Source organism: Microcaecilia unicolor, chromosome 6, assembly GCF_901765095.1.
Source record: "Microcaecilia unicolor chromosome 6, aMicUni1.1, whole genome shotgun sequence".
Classification (NCBI taxonomy): domain Eukaryota; kingdom Metazoa; phylum Chordata; class Amphibia; order Gymnophiona; family Siphonopidae; genus Microcaecilia; species Microcaecilia unicolor.
In genome coordinates this window covers 23,156,634-23,171,628 of record NC_044036.1, presented here as the reverse complement: position 1 = coordinate 23,171,628, position 14,995 = coordinate 23,156,634, and the positions used below count along the sequence as shown (strand labels likewise).

Genomic DNA, 14,995 nt, shown 5'->3' with positions numbered 1-14,995 from the left:
GGGAGCAGTCCTCCCAGTGCTGACGCTTCTTGGGACCAACTCCCAGCACCGTGCATCGAGGGGGATTGATGCTGATGCTTCTTGGCTTTTGCCCAATGCCGGTCACCGACACTCCTTGGTGCTGACGAAATTGACAGAATCCCCACGTCATCTTGGGTCCGATGCTTTCCGGTCCCGGGGATCCTGCACAGTGGCTGGCGTCGAGGCAGGTGGAGACCCACTCGATGCACATCCACTCCAGTGTCTGTCAAGGGTCTCGCAGCCATGGGGACCAATGCACTCGATGCCGGTGGAAGGCTCGATGCCGATGCCAATGCTGAGGTCAAGGATGCAGACTAGGCTCCAAAAGGTTTCTCTCCTTGAGCATCTCTGGCCAGCTGTGTTCTTTTCTTCATACAAAGACAAAGAATACAGCTGGAAGGAGTATGTTCAGGCCCCTATCACTGAAGACACTAATAACGGGTGCCCTTGCCAGCATTGGCGTAGCCAAGGGTGGGCCTGGGTAGGCCCAGGCCCACGCACTTTGGGCTCAGACCCACCCATTAGCAGCACACCCAGTAGCAGCCCCACCAGTCGAAAACTCCCAACAACTGTCCCTCCTGCATACCAGCCTTCCCTCTGATGTATTCTCACCTATGCAGAAACAGGAAGTTGCATCAGAGGGAAGGCTGTGGGGCCAGCATGATCAGTGTGTATTAGTTGCTGCTTGCTGCCGGTGAAAATCTGCTATTTAAAAGGTATGCGGGGGGGGAGGGGGGGAGAGATGTTTGAGAGACCATATGGCATGCAGGCGAGAGAGTGAGAGACCAACTCACTTGCGGGACAAGGCAGAGTTCTTCTGCCCACCCATCTTGGGCCCAGGCCCACCCAAAATTGGGTGTTTGGCTACACCCCTGCTTGCCAGAGATGATCCTATTGCACCAGGCACCACGCCACTGGGAACCTTCAATGATAAAGAAGGAAAAACTTCCATGGTCAAATCAAATGACTTGATGGTGACTTGAAAAAGGGGCTAAGCACCACAAAAAATTAAAAATAAACCTTGACCGGAGCTCAGGTCTAAGAAGGCCTACCGAATGCAGAAAAACAAACAAAAAAAAAAAGTTAGACGAGGAGAAAAGCTGTAAGGCAAAGGAAAGGAGAACCCCCAAAAGGGGGAAAAAAAACAAAACAAAACCGTGAAAACAAAATCCTGAAGGAAAGGCACAAAATATCGCAGCTGAAAAGCAACCACACCAGATATTGTGAGGGAGCCGCAAAATAGTGCGTCTTCTCCTCACGTCATATGGAAGAAGACTGCAGGTGCTGCAGTCTGTCGGCGGGTGGGAAGGCACTCGCTCATGCGCGATGGGATCGCTGCACATGCTGTTCAAAAACTGTAATACGCTATCAAATGTTCCGCACCACGCAACATGGATGACGTTACCCACTCGTGAGAATGTGGCCTGCTTATCCTCAGAGAAAGGCCATAATCTCCCAACATATAAAGGCAGCTGTATACGTGTCTCCCACTCCCTCTTAATCAAAAAAGTGTTCAAAGGATTCTGGACAAGTTGTAGCACAGAATCTACATAGGGAAGACCTGCAGGCCGGAAGACACAGCATGTCAAAGTGAAGGCCCTAACTTAATTGCAACAACTACTCACGCTTCACTTCAGTGATGAAAATACTAAAAAAAAATGTAGATTTATGAACAAGCTAAAACACTATTTTAGCTACCACTTGTATAGGCCTAATACCTGAACATTTTCAGTATTATTAATTTAAAAAGCTATTTGGAGAAAAACAAACACCCTTTTCATTCAGTTATTATGTACAATGCTGTGTTATGTCAAGAAGCAGACCTGCCAAGTCTCCCATATTGAACTGGAGACTCCTGTTTTTACGGGTCATCTCTCGCACTCCTGATTGGGAGAGGGGGGTGTCGAGAACCTCCGCTCAGCAGCCTTCCAGTCCGTCGGCAGCATGAGAAGCATTAATAAGACATCATCTCCTGCTGCCGCGGGACCAGTCTTGCGATAAGAGCTACGAACTCTACCAGCTCCTATCGCGAGACCGGTCCTGTGGTGACAGGAGAAGGTGTTTTATGAATGCTTCTGCCGCTGCCCAAGGGGGAGGCAGCTTGTTGGCGCCACCGCCATAGAATTGAGGTCTGTAAAGGGAGGAGCCAGGAGGTTGGGTGGGGTAGGGCTGAGTCAGCTTTCCAGATCAGCTTCTTCGAGCCTACAAGACTTAGTAAAGAATCTATTTACCGAATAAGGAGATACTTTTAGAAATGTCGATAGAGGCATCATGCAGGACAGTGAGGCCGAAGTGAAGTGACAATAGCTAAAAGCACTGCACAAAGGTACTTTAAATAACAGAAAAGGTTTAATAGCAAATGTATAATCTGTTGTTGTGCTGGATGCTATATTCTCCAATCACAGAGCACTGCTACAAAAATTGCTTTCAGAAACCTGGTTGGGGGGAGGGGGGGGGGGTCAAAGCCAGCTATCAGGTAGCTGCAGCTGTTACCTCGGTAACTAGGGCTCACCGGGCCCAGTTAGTGGTATTCAGCAGCATTATGTGGATAAAGTTGCAGTGTTGCCAGGTGGGCGGTTTTACCGCCCAATTGGGCAGTTTTCCGCGACCCGCTGCGGGAAATTTTTGCCCGCGGCGGGTTGCGGTTTTTTGGGCTGTTTTTTGGGCTTCCGGGCGGTTTTTTGTGCGGCTTTTTCGGCCGCGGGGGGCGGGGTTAGTGACGTTTTTGGGCGGGGTTAGTGACGTTTTGGGCGGGGTTAGTGACGTAGGAGGTGGGGCCGATGACGTAGGAGGCGGGGCCGATGGCGTGGGAGGTGGGGCCGGTGACGGGGGAGGCGGGGCCGGTGACGGCGGGGGCGGGGTTAATGACGGCGGGGGCGGGGGTGATGACGCGGGGGTGGGGGTGTCAGGGGCGGGGTTTGAGTTTGGGCGGGTTTGGGCGGGTTTTGTGCTGCATTGGGTGGGAAAAAAATTTTCCACCTGGCAACACTGTAAAGTTGATGACTATCATATCTCATCACCTCAGCACTATCTGGGTACTGCCGAGATAGTCCAGGAGTGGAGCTAAGCCAACGCAGGAAGCTATCTGGATACCACGAGTATTCAGCATCAGTATTAAGCAACATGGCCGTCCTATTTGTCCGGAGAGCTATCTGCATTGAATATCGGCGGTATCCCGATAATTTCCTGTGACCGCCGAATACATGGTATCCGGTATGACTCGGCACTGAATATCTGGGAATTTAAAAAAAAACACTGCCCACGGCTTAAATATTAACCCCTGGCATAGGAGCCGACTTGGTGACGCTTGAGCACCCCCAAGTACTGAGAAAATTCCTTGTATGTGTCCAGGGAGGAGTTATTTCCACTGGGCTTAGCACCCCCACTAATTTTGAAAAGTTGGCTCCTATTTTTTTACCGACCTTACAAGACAAAATACAAGGATTTCTCTCTTTCCATAGCTTTTGGTCAAGATAGCAGTTTATCTGTCCTTATTAAGCAAGAAGGCACTGTAAGAAGCATATTTTTAAAAACATACCCGTAATTTTGTCTCGTACAAGTTTGCAAGATTCTATTTCACCGATACTCCCAAAGAGACTCCTGAACTCCTCCTGGGTCATATTCTGGGGTAAATAGTTGACTATGAGGTTGGTTTTGCTGTCGTCAGTGGCAGCCCCTGTCTGCATAGGTGATGGACAGTTTCTACTGTTGCTGGAGGGTCCATTGCTTGTATTGGATGTTGGCCCATTTGACACCTGAGGTTCCATGGTGCTAATTATCTGCAAAGAAATGAAACACAGTTATAGCATATGTGTATAACAGATATGTAAAATGACTTCTTAATTATTCTACTGACAACTTTCCAACAACAACCACTCTGCTCCCACTATAGCCCTGAAGGGAGCTACTGGGGGGTGGAGGGAGGGAGGGGAATGTGACTTGATATATCACCTTTCTGTGTTTTTTGCAACTACATTCAAAGCAGTTTACATAGTATATACAGGTACTTATTTGTACCTGGGGCAATAGAGGGTTAAGTAACTTGCCTGGAGGAGTGGCCTAGTGGTTAGAGTGGTGGACTTTGGTCCTGGGGAACTGAGTTTGATTCCCACTGCAGGCACAGGCAGCTCCTTGTGACTCTGGGCAAGTCACTTAACCCTCCATTGCCCCAGGTACAAATAAGTACCTGTATATAATATGTAAGCTGCATTGAACCTGCTTTGAGTGGGAAAGCGCGGGGTACAAATGTAAGAAAAAAAAAATCACAAGGAGCTGTAGTACTACTACTACTATTTAGCATTTCTATAGCGCTACAAGGCGTACACAGCGCTGCACAAACATAGAAGAAAGACAGTCCCTGCTCAAAGAGCTTACAGTCTAGTAGACAAAAAAATAAAGCAAACAAATCAATTAATGCGTAGAGGAAAGAGGAGAGGAGGGTAGGTGGAGGCGAGTGGATACAAGTGGTTACGAGTCAAAAGCAATGTTAAAGAGGTGGGCTTTCAATCTAGATTTAAAGATGGTCAAGGATGGGGCAAGACGTAGGGGCTCGGGAAGTCTATTCCAGGCATAGGGCGCAGCAAGACAGAAGGCTTGAAGTCTGGAGTTGGCAGTAGCGGAGAAGGGAACAGATAAGAAGGATTTATCCAGGCAACGGAGTGCACGGGAAGGGGTGTAGGGGAGGACGAGTGTGGAGAGATACTGGGGAGCAGCAGAGTGAGTACATTTATAGGTTAGTAGAAGAAGTTTGAACAGGATGCGAAAACGGATAGGGAGCCAGTGAAGGGTCTTGAGGAGAGGGGTAGTATGAGTAGGGTTACCATATGGCTCCAGAAAAAGGAGGACGGATTGAGCCAGCCGGGTTTTACTTCCATTGCTTTCAATGGAAAGCAATTGCGCCAGCCGGGTTTTACTTCCATTGCTTTCAATGGAAAGCAATGGAAGTAAAACCCGGCTGGCTCAATCCGTCCTCCTTTTTCTGGAGCCATATGGTAACCCTAAGTATGAGTGAAGCGACCCTGGCGGAAGACGAGACGGGCAGCAGAGTTTTGAACCGACTGGAGAGGGGAGAGGTGACTAAGTGGCAGGCCAGCAAGAAGCAGATTGCAGTAGTCTAAACGAGAGGTGACAAGGGTGTGGATGAGGGTTTTGGTAGAGTGCTCGGAAAGAAAGGGGCGGATTTTACGGATGTTGTAAAGAAAGAAACGACAGGTCTTGGCGATCTGCTGGATATGATCAGAGAAGGAGAGAGAAGAGTCAAAGATGACCCCAAGGTTTCGAGCTGAGGAGACAAGGAGAATGAGAGAGCCCAGTTTCCCAGCATCAAAGTTTGCTGCACTAACCACTAGGCTACTCCTCCACTAGCAACATTCCCTCTAGAATCTGAAAATGGGACTTGATATACTGCCTTTCTGTGGTTTTTGCAACTACTAAGCGGTTTACACAGTATATACAGGTTCTTATTTGTATCAGAGGCAATGGAGGGTTAAGTGACTTGCCCAGAGTCACAAGGAGCTGCAGTGGGAATTGAACTCAGTTCCCCAAGATCAAAGTCCACTGCACTAACCACTAGGCTATTCCTCCACTCCAGGAATATTGTCAGTGTTGCTCATCAAAGTCACCTTAAATTAATTAATGTATTTATTTATTTTGCCATTTATACCCCACATTATCCCAAACATACTTGCGTTCAATGTGGCTAACAGTAAATAAACAACAGACAAGGTTTACAAAGCCATGAACAAAATATCAAATATAGACCACTGATGGCCAGTTGTAATCTAAGATACTCCATCAATGACTAGAAACCTCTCAAAGAGGAGAGTTTTCAGTCTTTTACGAAATGCCAAGTAATCAGGCTGACCCTTGACTGCCTTGGCAGTGAATTCCACCACTTACCACTCCGGTATCTAGTTAAGCATGCGTGGGATAAACATAAAGGAATCCTGCGTAGAAGGAATGGATCCTCAGAAGCTTAACTGAGATTGGGAGGCGGGGCTGGTGTTTGGATGATGGGGCTAGTGCTGGGCAAGACTTCTACGGTCTGTGTCTTCAGAAGCTTAGCCGAGATTGGGAGGTGGGGCTGGTGTTTGGATGGTGGGGCTAGTGCTGGGCAAGACTTCTACGGTCTGGGTCCTGAAAATGGCAGATACAAATCAAGGTAAGGTATACACAAGAAGTAGCACATATGAGTTTATCTTGTTGGGCAGACTAGATGGACCGTGCAGGTCTTTTTCTGCCGTCATCTACTATGTTACTATGAACTGACTTATAACGCACTCTCTTGCAATCTGGAAGATGAAGTCTAAGGTAGTCCCTAGAACCAGAGGTTATATTGCGTAGGGGAATAGTTATTAAGGGCTGCATATAATCCGGTGTCATGCCATATAATATTTGGAAGACAAAAAACACATAATTTAATAATAATAAATGTTTTACTAGGTTAAATTAGCACACTAATGTCATTCTTATTCCAAATCAAAATCATTTATTGCGTGTTGCTACTCTTTTTAAACAAAGTACAAAAACACTCCCCTCAGTTTAAAAATGGACATTATTTTGTTTTGCAATACAGGATTCAGATAAAGAACACAGTTAATCAGAGTACTACAATCTACAAAGAAAAGTAATTACACAGTTGGACATCAAGCTGAGATAAATTCTTGTAAAGGGCAAATAACAAACATTAGTGGAGCCTGAAAAACATTCCATCTGTACTGCAATTAAATAGCAAAGTTGCCTACCTGTAACAGCTGTTCTTCAAGGACAGCAGAATATCAGTCCTTACAGACAGGTGGTGTCATCTAATGGAACCTTGGCAGGAGAGATTTCTAACATGTTGTATTGAATATGTGCAAGACGACCCATCAAAATTGTGTCACAGTGAACCAACAACTCTAGGAAGCAGGAGAGTTTTGTGAGGACTGAAGCGAAATACGAAAGTGCCAAACCCCTAAGAGAAAAACTGCACTGGCTCCCGCTAAAAGAACGAATTGCGTTCAAAATCTGTACCCTGGTCCATAAAATCATTCATGGTGAGGCCCCGGTATATAAGTCAGACCTCACAGACTTACCAACCAGGAACACAAAAAGGTCAGCACGCGCATTCCTGAATCTCCACCACCCCAGTTGCAAAGGACTTAAATATAAATCAACACATGCATCCAGCTTTTCCTACATTAGCACGCAACTATGGAATGCACTACCAAATGTCATAAAAACAACGCACGACCTAACAATCTTCCGAAAATTACTAAAAACAACCTGTTCAAAAAGGCATAGCACAATGATCCATCCTAAATACCAGACAACGAAACTCTTCCAGAACTAGACAAAACCGAACTCTCTATACCTGACTGCTTCAGTAACTCTATCACTAACGAACGTTAACACACTACCACCTTATTTCTCACGCCGAAATGAACTGATTATCTAATTTAATCTATAATTTACTCTACCATCTATGTACTTAATGCAATACCACTTTGTATTCCTCATACCGGAAATGGCGATCGCCACTACGGCATACTGTAAGCCACATTGAGCCTGCAAAAAGGTGGGAAAATGTGGGATACAAATGCAACAAATAAGTAAATAAATAAATATCGAACTGTCCTCAGAGAACACCTAACAGAACAACTCAGTTATACGATCTTCACAGAAATCTGTAGCTATGGGGGAGGGGGGGGGGAATACAACTAAACCAATGTCAGTGGGAAACCCACATGTTTTAAGTGGCAACAGGCTATTTTAACATTTTTATTTATAAAAGGCAACTCGTGGAGTTGGATTCTAGGGAGCCAATATTCAAAGCAATTAACTGAAAACTGCCTAAATAAGAGTGGAGGAGTGGCCTAGTGGTTAGGGTGGTGGACTTTGGTCCTGAGGAACTGAGTTTGATTCCCACTTCAGGCACAGGCAACTCCTTGTGACTCTGGGCAAGTCACTTAACCCTCCATTGCCCCATGTAAGCTGCATTGAGCCTGCCATGAGTGGGAAAGCGTAGGGTACAAATGTAACAAAAATAAAATACATACTATTGGAGATTCTACATGGAATGTTGCTATTCCACTAGCAACATTCCATGTAGAAGCCTGTGCGGCCACATTGGTGATCTGCAAGGGCACTAGCAACATTCCATGTAGAATCTCAAATAGTAGCAACAGTGGAGGAGTGGTCTAGTGGTGGACTTTGGTCCTGGGGAACTGAGGAACTGAGTTTGATTCCCACTTCAGGCACCGGCAGCTCCTTGTGACTCTGGGCAAGTCACTTAACCCTCCATTGCCCCATGTAAGCTGCATTGAGCCTGCCATGAGTGGGAAAGCGCAGGGTACAAATGTAACAAAAATAAAATAGATACTATTGGAGATTCTACATGGAATGTTGCTACTATTGGACATTCTACATGGAATGTTGCTATTCCACTAGCAACATTCCATGTAGAAGGCTGCGCAGGCTTCTGTTTCTGTGAGTCTGACGTCCTGCGCGGCCACATTGGTGATCTGCAAGGGCTGACTTCTAGTGGAATAGCAGCAACATTCCATGTAGAATCTCAAATAGTAGCAACAGTGGAGGAGTGGCCTAGTGGTTAGGGTGGTGGACTTTGGTCCTGAGGAACTGAGTTCAATTCCCACTTCAGGCACAGGCAGCTCCTTGTGACTCTGGGCAAGTCACTTAACCCTCCATTGTCCCATGTAAGCCGCATTGAGCCTGCCATGAGTGGGAAAGCGCAGGGTACAAATGTAACCAAAAAAAAAAAGTAGAAGGTGCCGTTCCTGGCTGGTTAATGGTTTTGAATATCGATCGGCAGGTGTCTACTTTCCTGTATAGAATACTAGCACAACAGATCAAATATACGCCTATAATTTAGGTGCAAGCTGGTGAAAATGATCACATCAAAACTGCTAAAACATAAGTGTAAGAACATAAGAATATACCAATGGTCCTTCTAGCCCAGTATCCTGTTTCCAACAGTGTCCAATCCAGGTCACAACTACCTAGCAGAAACCCAAGTAGTAGCAACATTCCATGCTACCAATCCCAGGGCAAGCTTTGGCTTCCCCCATATCCGTCTCAATAACAGACTATGGACTTTTCCTCCAGGAACTTGTCCAAACCTTTTTTAAACCCAGATACACTAACCGCCATTACCACATCCTCCAGCAAAGAGTTCAAGAGCTTAACTATTCTTTGAGCGAAAAAAAAAATTATTTCTTCCTAATAAGTATTTCCATGTAATTTCATCAAGTGTCCCCTAGTTTTTGTACTTGTTGAATGAGTGAAAAATTGATTCATCTCCACCCGCTTCACACCGCTCAGGATTCTGTAGACCTCAATCATATCCCCACCTCTTTTCTGAGCTGAAAAGTCCCAACCTCTCTAGTAGAGAATAACATGGGGATGGAGACCTGCAGTAACTGCGGGGTCGGGGCCGGGACAGAGCCTGAGGAGACAAGGCGGGGATGGGGACAGATCTCCTGGGGATGAGAAGAGAACCCGTGGGGACAGGGATGAACTTTGTCCCCGTGTCATGTTTACTTTGAAGCCTGTTAACAAATTGGACTGTTATTTACATTTGATGGATGCAGACAACGATATTTTGATTTTGGGGGGAAAACAATCAAACATGCTGACCACAACTGGCAAAATTTGTATGGGAGATCCTGTACATTCCTGCTACCAGCATATCTTCTGAGAAGACATCTTCTATTGCAGGAAGGACTGTGGAAGACAGGAGAGCTAGACTGGATCCTGAGATTGTTGATGGCTTCATCCACAGATTAAAAAATCATAACAGTGCTTTAAAGGGCATATTTCTCCCCTGCTAGGGGGTTGCATTTTGTACCCCTGGATAGGGTTACCATATGTCCGGATTTACCCGGCCATGTCCTCTTTTTGAGGGCATGTCCAGGCAACCGGGGGGGGGGGGGGGGTTTGCGAATCTGCCCGTTTGTCCGGATTTCTGGACAAACGGGCAGATTGTTAGCCTCCCCTTACTTACTAGCAGTAGTAAGGTAAGGGGAGCGGGGTGACGGGGTATGTGACAGGGGGCAAGGTGAGGGGTTGTGGTGGGGGCGGGGCATGTGTCCTCCTTTTGGGGGGACACAATATGGTAACCCTACCCCTGGACATTTTAAAAGGGTGGATCAGGATTCCTTGGGGTAGTAGAAGTCAACTATTGTTGGGGATGGAAGGATAGAGAGTGGTGGTGGTGGGGTTATTTCAGTTGCTCGATATTATTATTATTGTTGTTTTTTTATTTGTGATTTATAAACAACATTTGCACAGCATATTGTTCCTTTTAATCTATATATATAAAAGGCAACCCCAACGTTCTGAAGCCTCCACGGAAGTTGAGGCGCCCGAGATATCCGGTGTGCCCTGGAGTGTCTGCACCGCCCTCGCGTCAAAACATCATGATGCGAGGGCGGAGCTATTGACACTCGAGGGCCGAAACGGCCCACAGCGAACAAGGCAAGTAGCTTCGAGGGACGCAGGGAGGGGGCCCCTTGCTAGCGCCCGTTTCATTCCGCTCAGAAACGGGCATTTTTTCCTAGTACTTTAATAAAAAGATTTAAATATAAAATCATAAGTGTTCAAGGCTTCTGCAGATGAAAACAGAGCCCATGGGGACAGGATGGGGACGGAGACATAACCTGCAGAGGACAGGGCTGGGGTGGGAACAAACTTTGCCCCCGTGTCATTCTCTACTCTTTAGCCTTTTCTCATACGAGAGGAGTTCCATCCCCTTTATCGTTTTGGTCCCTCTTCTTTGAACCTTTCCTAATTCCGCTATATCTTTTTTGAGACATGGCGACCAGAATTGAATGCGATGCAGATTTTTGCCCCTATGTTTTCTCATCTTCAAACAAAACACCATCACATTTAGGTGCCTTTTTTGTAGAATAGTGTGTTGTTACCTATCCCTATCCTTTTTCTCATACCTCTTCTATCCCATTTACTCCTTGTTCATTTGTCCTATCACAAACCCCCTTTGTTGATTCGTTTACTACAGATTGTATTCTCTTGCTACTATGTAAGCCGCATTGAGCCTGCGATGAGCGGGAAAGCATGGGGTACAAATAAATAATACACACATAGGGGCCCTTTTACTAAGCCGCATGCAGTGTGTGCCGAAACAAGACGACCGCCAGGCCAGCGCACTCCCTGGTGGTAATTTTCAGATTTGGCGCATGCCCGTAATGCCTGGATGATTTCTTTTATTTCCTCCCATGTGCACCATTTCCGGCAGTAATCAGCAGTTGGCGCACGCCGACCGGTCACCGTGCGTGTAGCGCATGAGCCCTTACCGCTAGATCAATGAGTGGTGTTCAGGCTCAGGCCGGTTTTGGATGTGCGCCGGTTTCAGTTTTACCACAGGCCCTTTTCCCATCCCATTAAAAAAAACAACCTTTATTGCAGACATGGTAAAAACTGGCCCAGCGCATGCCAAAACACGTGCCTACGCTGTCACAGGCCACTTTTTACCCCGGCTTAGTAAAAGGACCCCATACTTTGGTGCCTAAATGTTGGCGCCCACTTCACACAATTACCCCTATCCCCCTGAGTCTATAAAAGTCGGCAAAAATTGTGCGTGCAAATTTAGGCACTGGCCCAATTAGTTGAATAACAACTCAATTAACGCCAAAAATTTGCTTTTAAACATGCAAATTGGAGTTACTGCCCGGTTACTGTGTGGCCCTTGTGGTAATTTCAATTTTGGCGCGCATCCACTAGTCGCGTTTGAGAAATATTTTTTCTTTTCTGACGCGCGGCAGCTACGAGAGTCAAGTGGAACTTGACACGCGTAGACCATACCGCTAGGTCAATGGCTTGCACTAAGGTCTCAGACCCAAAATGGAGGTGCGGCAATTTTCATTTTGCCGCACGTCCATTTTCAGCCCCCCCCAAAAAGGCATATTTTGTAGGTGCACTAAAAAATAATTCTGCGTGCACCCAAAACACGCATCTACATTACTGCAGGCCATTTTTCAGCGCACCTTAGTAAAAGGACCCCTAAGGTCACCAATTCCCTTCTGTAATTCTGTGAAGGCTTTTTAAAAATTATTATTTTTATCCTCCTGCAATCTAACACAATGGTTCTCAAATCAAATCCATCCTGGAGATGCATCAGTCACTCACGTTTTTGGAATAGAAAATGAATATGCATAGGAACAATTTGTATGCAGTGAAGGCAATATATGCTAATCACATGCATATTCATCGTGGATACCTTAAAATCTGACTGGCTGGTGCTCCCCTAGGATAGATCTGAGAACCACTGATCTGAAAATACACTATTCTTTATAGGCAAGCGGAGTTGGTCACAGCATCCATTTCAGAACATCTCTGCTTTGCAGTTCTGATATAAACAATATGCAAGATCACAACTGTTAATTTTGTTCTCAAAGTAGACCATCACAACATGAGAGTCTTCTCATCAAGTCTGAATTTGAAATGTTAATTTAATGAAACGGAAAAATACAAAATAAATCTTTAGTAGGATCAGGTTATCAAGTGGTAAAAATGTGAAAGAGGGGGGTTTTTTCAACCTAGTTTTCTCTATTTCTGTTCTGGCCTTTTCTCCCAAAAAAGGGGAGTCAAAGCAAATCACAACATTGACGCAATACACTGCAACAATACATGAAATAAGAAATACAGTAATAACTAAGGGGTCCTTTTACCAAGGACCCTGCACTAGCGGCGAGAGCCGATTTTCCCACTCGCCAGGGCCCTTTTTACCACAACGGGTAAAAAGACCCCAGGCACAGATGGCCATGTGGTAAGAGCGCTCTTAACAAATGGCCATGCGATGGGGAGCCCTCACCACCACCCATTGAGCTGGCGATAAGGGCTCCAGCGCTAACCCAGCAGTAACCAGGCTGCACGTGGTACTGCTCGATTACCGCCAGGTTACTGCCGTGCAAGCCATTTCTTGGGGGTTTCTTTTTCCCCATGGAAATGGTGTACGCAGACGGCAGGACTATCACTGGTGGACGTGTTAGGCCAGCGGTAGTCCCAGAAGAGCGAGCGGTAAGCCCGTGTTGGGTTTACCGACGCTCTGTAAAAAGGGCCCCTAAAATCTAACCTACACAAGACTTAAAATTCCTGATAGAAGCGTTTACCCTTCCTCATACTGCTACAAAGAAAACAATTAGCTAGTTATTCAAAGGCAGTTACGTATTCACTGGCAGGTGGTGGACACCTAACTTGCTTGTTCATAGATTTTAAAAATTATCATTTAAAACTGGATCATTTAAATGACTGAAAAGCCCCAATTTATAATAACAATTAGGGGCCAAGATAGGGGAAGAGCAGAGGCGGCACCAGAAATTCTCTTTTTCTCGATGATATTCAGTCACTTAACAGACAAGATATCCATTTAAATTAGATCTGCTGAACTGAAGCCTAAATCTAACAGGTGCAGGGTAATTTTTGTAGCAGGAGCTTGAGGGGCCCTTTTACAAAGCAGTGGTAAGCTGAGTTTAACACTCACCAATCTGCAGCTACCACCAGCCCTATTCGGGCGCCGGCAATAATTTCACCCCCAGCATGCGGTATTTCCGATTATATAACAGCGTCAGCTGCACGTGTAACTTAATATAAGGGGGGATGGGATTTGACATATCACTTTTCTGTGGTTACAATCAAAGCGTTTTACATATTATATACAGGTAGTTATTTTCTACCTGGGGCAATGGAGGGTTAAGTGACTTGCCCAGAGTCATAAGGAGCTGTAGTAAGTAGCTGCTAATTGGTGTTAGCCTGTTATTGGCTATAATTTCATGTTAATTGGTGCTACGCTTCTACAAATTGTTTGTGGAAAATCCACAGCGTACAACTGTAAAGGATATGGGAGGGACATAGGTGGGTCAGGAGTGTGCCTAGCACTTACGTGTGGGAGTCTTCAATGCTAACAGTTAAGAACATATGAACAAAAGCATTGCCATACTGGGACAGACCGAAGGTCCATTAAGCCCAGTATCCTGTTTCCAAAAGTGGCCAATCCAGGTGACAAGTACCTGAAAAGATCCCAGAACAGTAAAACAGATTTTATGCTGCTTATTCTAGAATATGCAGTGGATTTTCCCAAATCCATCTTAATAATGGCTTATGGACTTTTCTTTTAGGAAATTATCCAAACCTTTTTTTTTAACCCTGCTAAGCTAACTGCTTTTACCACATTCTCTAGCAACAGATTCCAAAGTTAATTGCTCATTGAGTAAAGAAATATTTTCTCTGATTTGTTTTAAATTTACTTGCATGCCATGATTTACACCAGGTTTCAGCTAGTGTAAGCCCTCATGCCTAGTTGCACATGGGAATCCACTCTAAGCACTATTCTATAAAGGAGGTTCAGCCCACAGCACTTAGCACAGATTTAAGCCCCATTTACTGAATCTGTCTGGAGTAGCTTTTTTGGAAATAGTAAACAAGCAATTCATGTCTACCTGTTTCACTTCACTCAGTATTTTATATATCATATCTACCAACAGATAGGTGCGGACATTTACACCAGACTTTGAGCTAGTGTATGTCCTCATACTTAAAGTTAGTCATATAATTTTGGACTTACACTATTTTATAACAGCAATCATGTTCACAATTGCCAATAAGGACTCAAATACAAATCAACTTAAGCGTCCAGTTTTTCCTACATAAGCACACAACTGTGGAACGCATTACCAAAAGCCTTGAAAACTACGAACGACCACCTAAACTTCCGGAAAACACTAAAAACTAACCTGTTTGAAAAAGCATACCCTACCGATCCAACATAAATGCCTGATCTCTGCAACACAACAAAACTAAAGAACGTGATGGACATAACACAACTCTTCCGTTGTATGATTCCCTAGTGTGGCTGTGCCACACGAACTTTATCTTACCAAAACATCACTTTGTATTTGTTTACACCGGAGTCTATAACGCCTCTCCGGTACTATGTAAGCCACATTGAGCCTACAAATAGGTG

The 14,995-nt window shown here is 45.3% G+C and overlaps 1 protein-coding gene across 1 annotated transcript in view; it reads right to left on the bottom strand.

The window, feature by feature from the left end:
- ELAVL4 (ELAV like RNA binding protein 4) overlaps positions 1-14,995 on the bottom strand; it is a 303,168-nt gene that overhangs the window by 166,347 nt on the left and 121,826 nt on the right. Inside the window, 1 exon segment of the mRNA XM_030205825.1 lies at positions 3,560-3,800. Coding sequence (XP_030061685.1) covers positions 3,560-3,800 — 241 coding nt within the window.